General features: G+C 49.1%; 1 protein-coding gene across 2 annotated transcripts in view; it reads left to right on the plus strand.

The window, feature by feature from the left end:
- The window catches only part of RXRG (retinoid X receptor gamma), a 36,028-nt gene that overhangs the window by 19,053 nt on the left and 754 nt on the right, over positions 1-16,221 (plus strand). For both annotated transcript variants that reach the window (XM_085068515.1, XM_085068516.1), the window contains exons 2-9: positions 5,979-6,238; positions 9,283-9,427; positions 10,062-10,241; positions 12,639-12,799; positions 13,522-13,651; positions 14,343-14,475; positions 15,218-15,309; positions 15,653-15,758. In XM_085068515.1, coding sequence (XP_084924641.1) covers positions 5,979-6,238; positions 9,283-9,427; positions 10,062-10,241; positions 12,639-12,799; positions 13,522-13,651; positions 14,343-14,475; positions 15,218-15,309; positions 15,653-15,758 — 1,207 coding nt within the window. The remainder of the gene's footprint in view (positions 1-5,978; positions 6,239-9,282; positions 9,428-10,061; positions 10,242-12,638; positions 12,800-13,521; positions 13,652-14,342; positions 14,476-15,217; positions 15,310-15,652; positions 15,759-16,221) is intronic.

Raw genomic sequence — 16,221 nt, forward strand, 5'->3', positions numbered from 1 at the left:
TCTCCAGGAGTTAGTTCACAGACAACTGTAGGAATTTGTGCATTTTTTTTTGTGGTGGCTGCTGGCCAAGTGGGAAATCTGATCAAACAATCACGAAAAACCCTTCAGGCCTCAAATTCAAAAACTTTTTCTTTCTTTTTGGAGATGAAGAGCTTTATCCAACTTTTGTGTGTTACTGTGGTCACCAGGGGGACGTGATACCTTGTTAGGGTGAGTAAATTTGGCTTGCAGTTCTTTTTTAATTACTTGATGTGCAGTTGCTAAAGGAGTCTTTCCCTGGTGCAGGCTCAGCAGCAGATGCTATTTTGAGGTCTTGGCCTGATTTGACTGAAATTGGACAGTGGGTCAATAGCTTAGTATGTCCAAGGACATTTGGACATGACACACAGCTTCTTGTGGCCAGGTTTTGGATGGCTCCTGTTTGCAAGGGAGGCACAGGAGCATGACCAAGGAGGAGAGGAAGCAGCTCTTCCCACCACCAGGAGAGCTGAGGGAAGCTTTCTGCTGCTCTGTGTAGGTCCCTGTTGGAAAAGCCCCTGCTCACATGCCCAAAAAGTTTTGCTCCTTGTTTTTAGAGGTCAGGGAAGATTGCATTATTTATTGACTTGGAGTTGAGCAGGAAAATAGAAACACAGTAGTTACTGGACCTTAAAAGCAAAGCAAACCCACTAACTTTTCTGTAGGATGTTAGCATGGCAGTCTGTACTGTCTGTGGGAATCTGCTTGGACAGTTAAAAATATCACCAGAAGGGGAATAGCTTTAGAGTTCATCTTCCATGTGATTTCTGCAGTCATGGCAGCAAAACATTGCTTGCTTCCAGTTAACATGGGTACCCTGCTACATAACTGCAGCCAGTTTCAGGAGTATTTCTCACAGGTATTTCCCCTTCAAGGTCGTCCCCAAGGACGAGCTGTTTGCCAAGCTGTACCTCCCACACACACTCGTGCTCCTCTCCTGAAATCAGCCCTTCTCTGCCTGTCTCTTCCCACTTCTCGCTGCTTTCTGATCTGCAGAAGATGAAGTATCTGCAAAGTCGAGTGTCAGGCAAGGCAACTCACACCTTTAAATGTTTGTGCCAATGAAATGAACCTTTTCTCTGAAGCCTCAGAAGCACAAGTGTGTATTTTATTATTTGAGGACTTCCAGCTTTTGATTCTCTCTTATATTAAAAAGGAAACTGTGAATGTTGAGAGTATCATCATCTCTAGGCTTGCCAGGCATCTTCAAGGATTGCGTTAGGCCTTAGTTGAGGTCAGACCCCGGTGTTGAACATGGGTATTTCTCTCAAGGCTTTTTTGGGTGTTAGAGCTGAAGGGGCATTAGCTAAAACAAATGTGCAACCTGTGGTGGTTAAACACACAGTGTGTGTAGCGGTTGGATGTTTCTGATCTCTGCATTCTCATTCTCCTTTCTACTCAAATGTAACTGCTCAAACTGATGTTTCCTGCCATTATTTGTGTGAAAACCAAGACAGTTTTATTGGTTGCAGAGCCTGGATGGTTCTCTTCCTACTGCCTTCACCAAGCAAGGTGGCTTTATTGGGCTCACATTGGTTCTGTTTAGCTGTGTTAGCCCAGACCTGGCCGTTCAGCATTGGTGTGGTGGATCTGGAGCTTTTGTGCTCTGCAGGTTCATCTGTTGGACACCTACCCGCCTGCTGTGATGATTTTATGGGGTTATTCATGCAAGTTTCCTATCCCTTGACTTGGATTTTGCTAAAGTGAAGATGAAACTCAGTTGGAAGTGGAGTATCAAAGGTTTGTGTCTTTGCTCAGCTTCAGTAGCCAGTGGGTGAATGTAATGCAGTGGCTTACATCCTCAAGGTCAGTATTTTCAAAATGCGGAGAACCGAGTGTTTCCTGGGGTCCTTCTTAATTTTTTTTCTAATGTCAGCAGAGTTGTCTAAGCTGGCATTGGATATGATCCCTATTCTGAATGCTGTAGCAACAGGATGGACACTGTGTCTGTGTGTGTACACTCCCAGCTGCTCCCTGCCACAAAAAATGCTGTAATTCGCAGACGCACTGTGAAACAATGAAGCACCCAGAAGCAAGTTCCTTCTTCTTGAGCTTTCCTTCCTTCAAAGAGAAGGCTGGATTTTGTGTTTCTGTTCCAGGGAGCTTGTGGAGAGTTGATTGAGGCACTGGATTCTCAGGGCACTGCAAGTTTGCAGCAGAGACATTGGAGAATCTACATTATCCTCCAGTCCTCTCTTCCCCTGCTCCTCCAGGAGAGAAATAAATACAGTATCGAGCTTCCCAACTTGGACAGGAAACTACCTGTCAATTAATGTGGAGAAAGGAAACAGGGAAGAAAGACAAACAGCCCCACGTGTGGATCAGAAATAAGCCCATGATGAGTGTGAATCAGAAATAAGCCCATGATGAGTGTGGAGTGGGTGTTTCAAAGCAGCAGCAAGCCCTGCTGTTCGATGCAGGGTCTCAGCTGGCCTTGCCCAGCTGGCATGGGGGCTGTGGCCGGTGTGGCAGCCGTGTTTGGTGCTCTGGGCAGGGGCTGTGCCCTGGGCTCCCGAGCAGGGCTGCCCTGTGCTCAGGGGTCCCTGCTGTGCTGCTGCCTCCCTGGCCCTGCTTGTCACCTCACATTACCTGATGCACACTGCAGCCCGCCTCGGCCCGTGGAAATGTCACCTGTGCCCGATGCTGCTGCGCAGGCGGGGTGGCCGTGCCTGGCGTGCAGGACTGAGTCCTGTCTCCCCAGCCCACCCTGCTCTGTCCCGCAAGCAGTGCTCCTTGCTGGCACAGCTTCACTGCCATTTGTCTGTCCCCAAAGGACAGGAGAAGATACCTCAAGTAAAGCCATTCCGTCCCAGTGAACCCAAGACCTTTCTGGGTGCTTTCTGCGGGACACAGACCATCAGTATTTTCTTGCAGGTCATTGAATTTAATTATTTTCTTTCAAAACTTGCAGTCTTGTTTGTTTGCATAGTCCAAACCTCCCTGGCTTCTTTGAACTGAAACAAGTTTGAGGGTACTCAGCTGAGCAAATAATTAACCCCAGTGTCAAGGATGCTATAGCATGGCTCTTCCTGCACACCTTTCAGGCATGAAAATTGTTCCTCTCACAAGCTGATAGTCTGGTAACAGTAATTTCTGATATCCTTCTTGGAGTGCTCCAGCCTGAAAATGAGAAGCTGAGAGGAGGATTTTCCCCAGGTGCAGGAGAATGCATTTTGGCTCCCCTGGGCACTGACTTAGCAGACTTATCCCAGAAAGGGACTGGAAGCCGAAGTTTTTTGTTGTTATAGGCTTTTTGTTGTTGTTGTTGTTGTCGTGTTTTTCTAAATGGAGGTTTTATTACAATATGTAACAGATGGATAAAGTCATCATTTGGAAAGTGGAAAGGTTACACTGCTGGATTTGACCAAGGGGTTTGTCAGAGCCTTGGAAGCATAGTGTGGCCAGGCACTGTTGAAAGAAGCATGTTAACTCTGGTTTGTGCCATCAGGCCCTGGCAAAGCCTGACTTTACACCTCTGTGCTCTCCAGTAGATATTTTCATATATTCATCTATCTCCATCAGCAAACATTCCTTCATGTATTCATGCTTCCTCACTGCTCAGGTAACAGAGGTGGGCACAAGCCCTCCAGGTGTTCTGGCTTTGACCTTTGATCCCATGCTGGGATCCCTCTGGACACAGCCCTGAAACATTTGCCCCTTGGCAGGGACACAAGCACACTGTGGGGCTTGCCCTGGCCAGCAGCCTCCTTGAGTTAAAGCCTTGCTCTGGTTCCTTATGAAACTTGAAGCCTCTTGAATTGAGAAACTTAGCGGTGACAGCCTTTTTGTGTAAGGTCTGGCATAAAAGCAAACAGTTAAATAACTCTCCTGGGTGTCTTTTCTTATTGGTTTAAATCTGCTGCATGATACTTTCAAAATATGCCCTTTTCTGTGCTAATGGAAAAGGGTGAAGAATCATTCTTCTGCTCAGCTGTCCTGGTGTGATAGATCTCTGCCCAATATCCCCTGCAATGACTTATTTTCCAAGCTGAGGAATCCTCAAAGGCAATGTTGTTTACCTAGTTGTTTAAAGAGGCATAAAAGCAAATTCTTTCTAGGCCTGTGCTACAGATGCTGGGGAGGACTGTGTCTTGTGGTACCACAGGTGATGAAAAATGCATTTGCTCTTCTCTGAAGCTGATAATGGCTCAAGTCAGGATGGTCCTTTTAAGCCCCAGGAAACATCTGAGGTGCCTGTGTGAGCTGAGTGCTTGCTTAGGTAAGGGGGGGCCCAGGCAAACAGCACATCTGCTGCTCACTGCTAAAGGCACCCTGTCTCTGGGATGAAGGACTTGTGTGCTTGGAAGCCATTCCAAGGTAGGGATTTTGCTGTCTGCTAACGGAAAACAGGCTGAATGTCTTCATGATGGTGGCAGGGGGACATGGGGTGACTCTATGGCAGCAGGCAGGAGCCCTGGCCCTGCTTCCAGACCGCCTCGCTGCCTCCGAGGCTTCTGCTGTTGTCATTGAGCCGGCTTCCTCTTGCTGCACATCGCTTTCCCACTGGGAGGATTGATCCAAAAAGCCAAAGCAAGAATTGACAAAGACCTTTTCTCCCCCTCCCTCTGCAGAATTAAGTCTGAAGTGGGTTGATAACGGCGGATCGAGTCCTCCTTGACTCTGACAAATGTCTTTAATGTTATTCAGCAAGCTGACCTTTTCCCGTCTTTATTGTGCATCTTCCCTTTGAATCAGATTTGATTGTTACTTCAGGTAGAATAACAAACACTGTCACGTAAATAACTTTGCAATGATGTTAAAAGGAGGAAAAAACACAGATGAACAATACACCAAAACGCTGCCTTACTTGCAAATGCAATGGGAGCAGTTTCCTCTGTGCCAGCCATGGAAAACCAACTGTGTGACCTTCCCACACAACATCTTTGCCTTGCTACTCCGGGGAATGATCTCCTGTGTTGAAAAACCAGCAGAGAAATAATGGTTCACAGAAATGCTAATGACAGCTAATGCTAACTAGGGCTGGTAAATTCTAAGGGAGGGAGAAAAGGTCATGTAAATCCTCAAAATGCACCAAGATACATGGCGCATTGGGACTAGTGGGCATTTGATGCCTAGATACCCTCTGAATATTTGAGAGTGGTCTTAGAGAAGACAGTATTTAGGCCTTGGTTGAGTTGTTCAGCCTCAGAGTCTTCCCCAAAGTGGCAGTGATTAAGATTATATTGTTTTTCTACACCACCTCTTCCTCAGCAGGGTTCCGAGGCTGACTGATCTTATGGGGCTACTGTAAGGCTCAGCTTGGCAATGTGCACTGCAGCTTTTTAGTGTAGAGGGAGGAAACCCTCTATCCTTGTAGCTGTGAGACTGTCCAGGGCATATCTGTGTGGCCAGAGTGGCTGCCTTGTCCTGAAACTTGCATTGCTAGTGTGTCATGGGCAGCTCCTGCCTTGCTCCAGCTCCTATGGAAGGTGCTGGCATCCAGCTTTGAGAGTGGACATGTGAAATGGCACAGTGGAAATACACATGGGTGGGAAGGGGAAGAGCTGAGCCATGTGAGCACAAGGCCAGAGCCATCACAAGGAGCAAATGTGCTTCATAAGACATGGGGAGCATTTAGAGTTTCCAGCCTGGTTGGTGGGGATTTCATGGTTTCAGAAGTGTGCTGTCTCTAGAGCTGGCTTGGACAGAAGAAATGGGACCTCAGAGAATAGTTCAGAGAAAACAGGGAGTGGTGCCCTCTTCCAAGTCTGCTGAGGCACTGAAGCAGAGAAGGAATATTTCATTATTAAGCATCATGTTCACACTAAGTTTTATTTCTGTATGTAACTCCATTTCCTGTGCTATAACCAACATTTTGTTCCTTTCCCTTTATAGCAGAAGGCCTGTTTGCTGCATGGCTTTGAGCCTTGGCTGGCATCTAAGCTGCCACAACCAAGGCTGGGCAGCTGATCTCTGTCCTCTCAGCCATGTGTGCTTCATCTCCCCACTTCTCCCTGCAGATTCCCCTGTGCACGCTAGCTCCACGTCTGTCAGCCTGTCCTCAGGCCTTTCCACGGGGAATCCAGTGGAGGGGCCCCACAGCTACCTCGAGGCCCCAGCCAACGCCGCGCGGGCGCTGCCATCACCCATGAACGCCATCGGCTCCCCGGTGAACACCCTGGGCTCGCCCTACAGGGTCATCGCCTCCTCCCTCGGCTCACACCCCGTCGCTCTGTCCTCGGCCCCAGGCATGAATTTCATGACACACGCCAGTCCACAGGTGGGGATGTGCACGCTTGCTTTGCTCCAGTTCACTGTTCAGGCTGGGTGAAGTCCCAAAACTTGAAAGAGAAGATTGGCTGATGTGTTTTGGCCACTCGGGGAAGTCAGCTGGAACAGACATTTTCTAGCACGTGAATCTTTCTGCATAAATCACTGTTGCACAGACACAGAGACCACACCAATATCTATTTCAAAATACCTTCCACAATAAGGGAAGAGAGGTATTTTCCAGGTCTTTTCTCACTGTGGGTGCAGTCCAGCTCCCCTCCACTGCATCCATGGCAGTGTGTAATTACTGTACATGGAAACAGACAGGATAGCCAAGGGCTGCAGCATGTGAAACATTCCCCTTCTTCCTGCAAAAGCATATCTGCTTCATTTCATTATCTGGAAAGGAGACAGACTTTCTAGCGAGGGACAAATGTTAATGCTAAATGCCAGCCACCTCCTGTGTTGCATATAAACTTGGCCTGAAGCAAAATGAAGCACTCCCATCCTTACTGCCTGTGCTCACGTGGGTGCTGAGGTTTCCCCCCCAAGTGTCAGGGCTGCTGCCTTCCCAGAGCTCTGGGAGCCTCTCAGGGTGGCTCTGTGGGACAGAGACATGCTGCTCCAAGAGCCTGGCACCACCTCTGGCATGGCTGGTACCAAGGTGGCAGTATAGAATTTTGACAAAGTGCTGAAATGTTCTGGGAGTCCAGATCTAAGTGAAAATTCTCCCTCTTAAGAGCAACATTTTGAGTTTTATTAGTGGGACCTGAAGGCAGGAAGTGCTCAGAAGCCTCATGGTTCCTGCTGAAGAAGCAGCAAGGATATGGTCCCCAAGCTCTCCCTGCCCCATACCCCATTTCTACTCCTTGGAATACCTGAAACTCTTCTTAGTGCCTGGAAGACTGGGAGAGGATGGAATGGGGAGGCCCCTGAAGAGCTCCGAAAGAGTATAAGGTTTGGCTTACCTTTCTCCAGCATCCTCAATTCCTGGGTGGGCTCTGGCTGTCAGCAGTGGGAATGCTGGACATCCTCTTCCCCTTGCACCACCCGACTGTTCCCCATCCATCTGACAGTATTTGTGCCCATGCCATTGAGGACAGGATGGTTGGACAGGACCTTGTGGCAGGATTGGTTGATTGGAAACTTTTCCTTTTGGTTTGGGGATGCTCTGGGAAGTGGTTTCCCCAGTCTGGGCACCACGCCAAGTTCCCAGATCCGAGGAGAGGCTTCCATTTGTGTTGTCTCTAATGCAAGGAGACAGCTGGGCCCTGGGGATTCAGCAGGGAGGCAGCTAATGGATTTGGGGTCAAGCAGTTGTCCCAGATATCATACATGATTGCACTTAACCTGCAGGAGTCAAGCTCAGAGGACACTGATGGCTAAAACTGCCCTGTGTGTCCCCCTCCCATGCACCCTCTCTGCCTTTTATTGTCTCAAAGTGCAGACAGAGAGAAGGAAAAGGTGCTACCTGAGTTCTGAGTAGCATTTTAAACCATAAAAAGTTCCTCCTGGCTCAGCATTTTGCCAAGATGATGATTACACGGTGGGTGAACACTTTGGGGAGGAAGGAGTTTATTTCTCCTCTCCTTGGGCTGGATTTTGAAGCGTAAGGATTTACAGTTGCCAGTGCCTGGTTTGCGTCTCTCCCAGGGACAGCGATCCTCTGTTCCTCTGGGCAGTTTTTCCCAATACACGTTTATTTTCCAGTGGAGCAAAACAACCTGGCTCCTAATTTTTGCTGGGTAATTTTTATTTTACATGTTATTAGAGCTTTGAAGCTTTGAAAATGAGATGACAGTGGTGAGGGAAGATGCAAATGGGCTTCACCTTTTTATTTTTCTAGGGATAGGTCCAAAAATCCCAGTGGGATGAACCCTTGTTCTTTACTAAAATTTACTGTGGAAATTATTATACTTTCTCATGGCAAATGGGCAGTTTCTTGAAGCAAATGGAGAACTTGCAGCAACAAGTATGGAATCTACTGTTTTAAATGTCGTGGAGACCAGCATGAAGGCTGCAGCTGGGTCTTTATGTGAAGCCTTGGATTCTACCTTCTTGCTGGGAAGAAGAAATTTGAGCTGATAAATTGGGGTGACTGTTAAAAACAAACTCAGTGATGAAACAACCATCCCCAGCCCTCAAACCATGCCAGTGGGGAAGGTGATTTGATGGTGGGTTTGGAGAGATGTTGCTCTGTCCAGACAGCTTTTGACAAGATGTGTGCAATGGCCCTTAATCCTCCCTGCCCTCCAAAACAAACAGCAATAAAACGAAGCCCTGGGCAACATCAGGCTTTGGTCTCTAATCGATGTGGGTTTGTAACCTTTAACTTCAGCAGCCACGAGCAGCTCCTGGGGATCTCAGCTGGGGGCTCTGCGTCGTTTGCCTACATCTCACACTGCTGATTTTTAGATGCTCAGCCCAATCCCTTTTTTTTTAATCTGATAACCCCAAATCTGCCACCTGATAGTGTGTGGGAACCTAAGTCCTGGGGAGTGACCAAATGGCCATGTTTTCATATGTGTATGCAGATATCATGAGTCAGGGAAGCTAACCCACTTAATTTTTTTTTTAAACACTATTACAGCTTCCCTAGCCATGCAGCAGTGCAGGTTTAATTGCAACAAATCACTTGGCTGCAAAGCTCTTCTTTACTAAGCTGTTAGTGCTTGAGGCCACCAGCAGCCAGCGATCAGCATCCTCTAATGAAGCAAGCAGGCAGGATCCCACCAGCCTCATGGCTTGAAGGCTGTAACTGAGCAGCTGAGGTTGCTGCCTGCCCTTTTCCAGCTCTGCTTAGTCCTGGCTTTGGTTACAACATCAGGCCAGGGTGAGAGGCAATGTCTGCTTTAATGCCTGGTTAAACCCCTCCAGCTGGACTCACCACAGGATGTCTGCCTGTCCATGGCAGCCCTGTGGAGTTGCTGGGGATAAGCTTGCTGGACAAGCCCAGCAGGAGCAGCAAGGGGAGGGTCAGCTGCATTTGGGGATGGTTTCGTTGAGATACAAGTCTCTCCCTTCTAACCTGTCCTGTGGCTTCTGCTTCTGCAGCTCAATGTCCTGAACAATGTCAGCAGCTCAGAGGATGTCAAGCCCTTGCCAGGTCTCCCAGGGATTGGGAACATGAATTATCCATCTACAAGTCCAGGATCCCTAGCCAAACACATCTGTGCCATCTGTGGGGACAGGTCCTCAGGTAGGAGTTTTTCTCTCTTGAGGTAAGTTTTGTGCAGTGAGAACTCCCCTGGTGCTCTGAAGCAAGACTTGTGCAGGACTGAACAGTGTGGAGCTTGCTGGGGCCATACTGGCACTGCAGGATTCACAGCTGGGTCTGGCTTACCCAGGGCCAGCCTGTCTGTATTGCAGAGTACTTGCACTGAAGAGAGCAAACCTAAAAGCCTCTTCTCCCTTACATGTTTAATCTCATTTTACCTTTTGTCCCTGTTTATCAAAAGAAAATCTGTCAAAATCTCCGTGTTTTCATTTACCTGTGCTTTGTGTTAGCTGGGTTCTGGCCATGTCTGGGTTTTCTCTCCTACCCCAGTGTGCCTTGCAGACCTCTCCATATCAGTGCACCCCATTTGCTGCTTGTGGCTGTTCTGCACTTGAACTGTAGCTAAGATGCTCCACATCATTCCACTGGGATGCAGTCCCTCCTTATCACAGGAAAACAGTGGTCCTGTAGTTTGACTGTTGCTGGTCACCATTCCTGCCAAGACCCACAGTGATACCCTGCAGCCAGTTTTTTCACCTTTGATTTGATTCAAGCTCCTCCACACTGGAAGGGAGGGCAAATACCTGCTTTCCTATTGATTCCTTTGCCTCCCCAGGGAAGCACTACGGGGTATACAGCTGTGAGGGCTGCAAAGGCTTCTTTAAGAGGACAATCCGGAAGGATCTGATCTACACCTGCCGGGACAACAAGGACTGTCTGATAGACAAGCGCCAACGCAACCGCTGCCAGTACTGCCGCTATCAGAAGTGCCTCGCCATGGGGATGAAGAGGGAAGGTAGGACTGGGCTCGGGGAGGGAATGGGCTTGGAGAAGTTTTCCTTCATTCGTTAGGATAAATCAGGCTCTTGGTGGCCCTCCAAGGCTGATGCAAACCCCAAAAACTGACAGCTTCAGGGCATTTTGGACCTCGTTAGGTAAAGGAAATGAGATTCATAGTTTAGGTTGGAAAAGACTTTTAAGATCAAGTCCAACCGTTAGCCCAGAGATGCAGATTACACCACTACACCGTGTCCCTAAGTGCCACATTTACTTATCTTTTAAATACCTCCACGGGTGGTGACTTTGCCACTTCCCTGTGCTGCCTGTTCTAATGTTCGACAATCCTTTCTGTGAAGATATTTTTTCTAATAAGAGAAGAGACTGATGGGGAAGCTATTACACTTCCCACCTAAACACACACACTGGTTCAATAGGTGACTATTGAACCTATTAACAGATTTTGACCCAACCTTGCCTCTTTTTAATGGCCCTTAACGGCTTGGACCCCTCGGACCTCGGTAAGCCTCTGCTGTGGACAGCACCCAGCAGTGAGAGGTCCTGCAGCCTTCTTGTCTCCTATGTGAAGAGCAGCTTCCTTTTTGGTTTTTGAATTGCTGACTTCATTTGTCACCCCCTAATTCTTGTACTAGAAGGTAAAGGTGAATGATTTATTTCTGTCTCTTATTTTATAGTTTTATGTCATTTCCACTCTTAGCCTCACCTTTGGAGATGAGCTCTGGTACAGCTCACATCCTGCAATGATTTTGTGCTGCTGCAGGAAAGAGCAGCATAGAAGTAATTCATGGAGCCTTTTCCATATTCCACACACTCACTGCAACTCCCAAAGAACTGTGTTTCTTGCCCAAACTACCTAAAGGATTTAGTGTGGAGCAACAATCCAGCCTGAGGCAATTTGACTTAAAGGGATTTTGCACTGGGGAAACCTCCAAGAGTTGCTGAGGGTCTGTGGTGGGTCCTGCAGCCCTGCCTCTCTCCCACCCAGCTCTGAAGAGTGTGAAGGTCTCTGTAAAAGCCACCAAGTTTCTGCTGCAGGGAAGGGCAAACCCAGCAGCTTGGCTGTTTATTTGTCTACCCTGTCCCCTGCAACTGGTTCTCCCTCCTTGGTGGAGCAAGGATTGCTGAACTGGATTGTCTCTCAAATTATACTGACAGATGTAAGGTCAGGAAGTGACAACCAGCGCAGCATTTAAGCTCATTTTGTCCAAGATAAAGTAACTGAGCTGCCTTCAGGGTTGAATGCTAGCAGCAGTGTAGCTGTCCCTTTTGGAGGCCATGCTGTCCCCCTGTGGAACATCCAAACTTCTCCCTGTGCAGTAGCTCAGACTGAGCAGGGCAGAAACTGGGGAAGCAGCTATGACAGTGGGCATGAGCTGAGCTATGTCCTGTTCCCTGGAGCATCATCAAAGCTGTGCTGCCTCAAGCTTAGGGCAGCAGGGGATTGAGAAATGCCAAGCTGGAATCATAAACTTAATCCTAGGCATAGCTCTCCCTTCCAGCCAGGTGCAAAGTGGTTCAGAGGACCAGGGTGTTAACACAACTTCCCTTTGCAGAGAGTGAAAATTTAAACCCCAGGATCCTGGTGGATCCTGTGGGAGTTTGGCTGCAGCAATCACAGGGGCTTTTCGGGAGCTGCAGAAATCTGCACCCAGGATTTCTAGTGCGCACAAGGGTTGGTATACAAGATACATGTTCTACACTGACCTGTCCTACACACACAACAGCCCTGGGAGTTATTAACTGAGCTTTGGGGGGAATTTCATGATTCTGTGCCTTCAATCAGTAGATATTTTGGAAAATATACAGAGATGGAAGATGGTAGTGAAGGTGTTGGGGCATTGATGTACTAGGAACATTCCAGTGGGGAGGATTAGGAAGAGAGGTGGTAGAGGGAGAGGTGACACCAGGGCTGGGCCAGGCTGGGTAGGATTTTGCTCCGGAATGAGACAAGCAGCATGTGTGAATCCAGCTGGGGGTTAGGGACTGTCTAGCCCTGCTGTTGGATGCTCTGACTGTTGTGGGATTGCTGAAAGCACACTGGGACTCTTGGAATCACGCTGAGGGCACAACAAATCTGTGTGCAAGTGCTGGGTCCCTCCTGCCTCCTCCAGCACCCAGTGACAGCTGAGTCCAGGCTGCCACTTGGAGGTGTCAGCTCCTCTTGCCTCTATTCTGGAGCTTCATACTTTGGAAATCACAATCTTTTGTCAAATTTGGAGGCTACTGGTCTGCAGCAACCTCAGAGTTCTTGGTATGGGAGCAGCCATTTTAATGGGTGTATATCTGAAATGACCATTCATTTTCTGTTCTCATCCCTTGTCCCAGAGGCAAGGGGGTGCACTGTGAGCAGGTGAGTGTTGCTGTGAGTGTAGAGAGCTGTGTTTCTGTCCCACAGCTGTGCAGGAGGAGAGGCAGAGGAGCAGGGAGCGCAGTGAGAATGAGGCCGAGTCCACAAGCAATGGCAGCGAGGACATGCCCGTGGAGAGGATCCTGGAAGCTGAGCTGGCAGTGGAACCCAAAACAGAGGCGTACAGTGACGTGAGCACAGAGAGCTCGGTAAGAGCCACTGACACCACCTGCAGCCTGAGATGAGAGGCTTTGAGCTGGGATTTGAGCAGACAAACCCCATGTGAACAGCAAGCATTTTACAAGGGGTTTTGTTTCACACTGCTTAAAGGTCACTGACAGTTTTGCTTTTGAAGCTACTCTGAATGACAACCACAAAGCCTCATTATTTTCCAAGTGTTTTTTCCCAGTTCCCTTTAGTTTCAATGAGTAGATTAGGGAAAGAGATGCTGGAGAGCCTGAACCCTGTACTGGCTTCCACAGGTGCATAGCCCTGGACACTGTTTGTCTGTCCCAGTGACCAAGGCTGGGGTAGAGCTGAACACAGCAGATTTACTGCTGTGGTTTTACTGGTTTGGATAAAACTGCTCCTCATGCCTGTTCAGGGCTGCACCCTGGCTTTTTGATATGCCCTGGGGAGCAGGACTGCAGCCACCCATGAGGGACTTGCTTTGCAAAGGACAGCAAGGAAATAGAAAAGTCAAGCAACCAGCTGACTTGGCTGGCTGAAGAAGGGGACAGTGGTAATAAATATCTGCTCTTCACACCAGCACACAGCTGAGATTATTGGCAGTTTGAGCACTGTACTTGTGGTGTGGAGTATCCTTAACTCGATACTGTGTGCAGTGCAGATAGTGATTATCAAAGTTTTTTCATTGACAAATTATCCTTTTTTCCTCTGCTCTTTTCCTTTTGATGTTGCGCTTAATTAGACCAATGACCCTGTTACAAACATCTGCCATGCAGCTGACAAGCAGCTCTTCACCCTTGTCGAGTGGGCCAAGCGCATCCCCCACTTCTCCGACCTGACACTGGAAGACCAAGTCATTCTCCTCCGGGCAGGTAGTGTCCCCCACCTGGGGCTGTTCCTGGTACCCCTGTGCCTTCTCTGGGCTGTGTGCTGTGCCAGCCAGGCTGGGTGGTGAATGTGAAATCCTGAGCTGATCCATCCTGGGACATGGTGAAGGTTGCCAGAGGTTGTCGATGGGGAAGTGGAACCTGTGGTTTGCTCCCCTCTTCATGCAGACACAGAGGGCTGGGGAGAGTGAAAAATGTGTCTGGTTGATGCAGTTCTTGTAACTGCAGATCCTACTGCGTGTGGGGCATATTAGCACATAACATGCAAAATTAGGTAAAGGGATTGCTGTTGCTAGGAATGTGTTTTTTAGGAGGAAAACCCAGACTATTTCCCCCCTTTTTTCTTTTTAATTTTTCCCCCCCTTTGAACCAGTTTCTGCTCCTTGCTTGCTGCTGGTCAGGGTCATAGACTCATAGAATATCTTGAGTTGGAAGGAACCCACTGGGATCAATCAAAGTCCAAATCCTGGCCCTAACCAGAACAACCCCAAGAGTCACACCACGTGCCTGAGAGCATTTTTGAAATATTTCCAAGGGATTGGCCACCCCTTGCAGTGTTGGCAAGGGGTGCAGTTGGTACCTGGGATCCCAGCTCTCCTGTGAGCTGAGTCTAAAGCCATGTGGGACTGGTTTTTGGCTGAATTGCCTCACATGTCCTGCACTCCTCTGCCTGCAGGCTGGAATGAGCTGCTCATTGCCTCTTTCTCCCATCGCTCCGTGTCGGTCCAGGATGGGATCCTGCTGGCCACAGGCCTGCATGTGCACCGCAGCAGTGCCCACAGTGCTGGTGTGGGCTCCATCTTTGACAGGTATGTGGCTCACTCTAAGCCTGTGAGACTCTTCCTGTCACCCTCCAGCAGTGGTGGCCAGGCTGGCTCTGCCTTCCCCTCTGAATGGGAAGTGTGTCCTTAAGGGGAACTAGAGCAAACCCATTGTGATTTGGGGCAGAAATAGCTTGGAATGAGCAGGTGATGCTTGATTGGCTTAAAAAACAAGAACAAGATAAAGGCACATTGGGAAGAGATTTGCAACTGCAGAAACAGATCTTTGGTTGGGTGTGCAGGGGAGGGGAATGCTCCTCTCTCAAGAGCTTGCTGTAGCTACATCTAGGTCTAATATTGATCACCCAGAGCTTTAGATGGCAAAGCCTTAAACCCCAACTTGCTCCTGTAACAACTGCACACCTACTGTCCCTGCCATGCCAGCTCCCTGCCCAGCAGGACACTGCCTCACCACTCTTCACACAACTGGCATATGTAAGGACAGTGCCCATGTTTTGTACTACACAGCAAAAAGTGGAGAAAACCCGTGTGGTTTTCCTCAGATGAGTGCAAATTGTGAGTGCTGCATGCTGAGCAAAGTGAGAACAGGAGCGAATCTGATGCTCAGATCCCTGGATGCTCCTGATGCACATGTAGACCAGCAGGGTGGGGCATGGCTGTGCCTTGAAGATGCCTTTTCCTGCAGAGAGGAATTGCAGGTATTGCCAGTGCCTGTCCCAGTGGAAAAACTGGTCTCTGATTGTCTCTCACCCATGTGCCCCACATGCAGGGTTTTGACAGAGCTGGTATCCAAAATGAAAGACATGCAGATGGATAAGTCAGAGCTGGGGTGCCTGCGAGCAATTGTCTTGTTTAACCCAGGTAAGTCTGAGGCTGGGGACAGTCCCAGGTGACAAGCACTGCCTCTGGGCCACAGCACGTCACAGGGCTGTGACATTGAGCATCAGGGGTGCAGAGAAATTTAATAGAATCCTAGAAGGGTTTGAGTTGGAAGGGACCTTGAGGATCATCTTCTTCCAACCCCCTGCAATGGGCAGGTGCACCTTCCAATGGACCAGGATTTGTCCCAGTCCCTGGATAGAGATTAAAGAGATTAAAGAGAGTGTGAATCCTCTCCTGCCTATGCACACAGTCACTCTGCTGGCAGTGGAAAGATCCCCTGTGCAGAGAATTCTTCCCCACCTGTATTTTCTCCCTTGTCCAGATGCCAAGGGTTTGTCCAGCCCCTCAGAAGTGGAATCGCTGAGGGAGAAGGTCTATGCCACGCTGGAAGCCTACACGAAGCAGAAGTACCCCGAGCAGCCAGGGCGGTGAGTGTCCCTGGCAGAGCAGCACGATACCCACCCTGGAAAGAGGAGACTGGGGCGGGCTGTCTGTGCTGGCTCTGCCCTAATCGGGAGCCTTTAGGGTGCCGTCCAGATGGAATTTTCTTGCTTCCCAATCCAATCCTACCCTCTGCTGGCCGAGTTCTCGAAGTGCCGGCAGCTGGGTCCGTCCCCGCCGCCAGCCAAGCGATGCACCCGCAGCATCTTCCGCTGTTTTTGGCTCTGGCTGTCACCGCAGACGCTGCGAGCGGGCTGTGGACAGGGGGAACAGGGAACAGGCTGCTGGCTGCACCCCTTTCCAGCTGCGCCTCCAAACGGGAGGCAGCGACTGGCAGCTGAGGGGCTGCACGCCCTCTTGGAGCCTGGGGATTTTTGAAGACAGACTTAAATGGCACCATGGAGTTGTGAGTCTTGTAAGATGTTAAGATGTTCTATTCTTGGAGGGAGA

The sequence above is a fragment of the Lichenostomus cassidix genome, chromosome 8 (genome assembly GCF_008360975.1).
Source record: "Lichenostomus cassidix isolate B80296 chromosome 8, HeHo_3.0, whole genome shotgun sequence".
NCBI lineage: Eukaryota > Metazoa > Chordata > Aves > Passeriformes > Meliphagidae > Lichenostomus > Lichenostomus cassidix.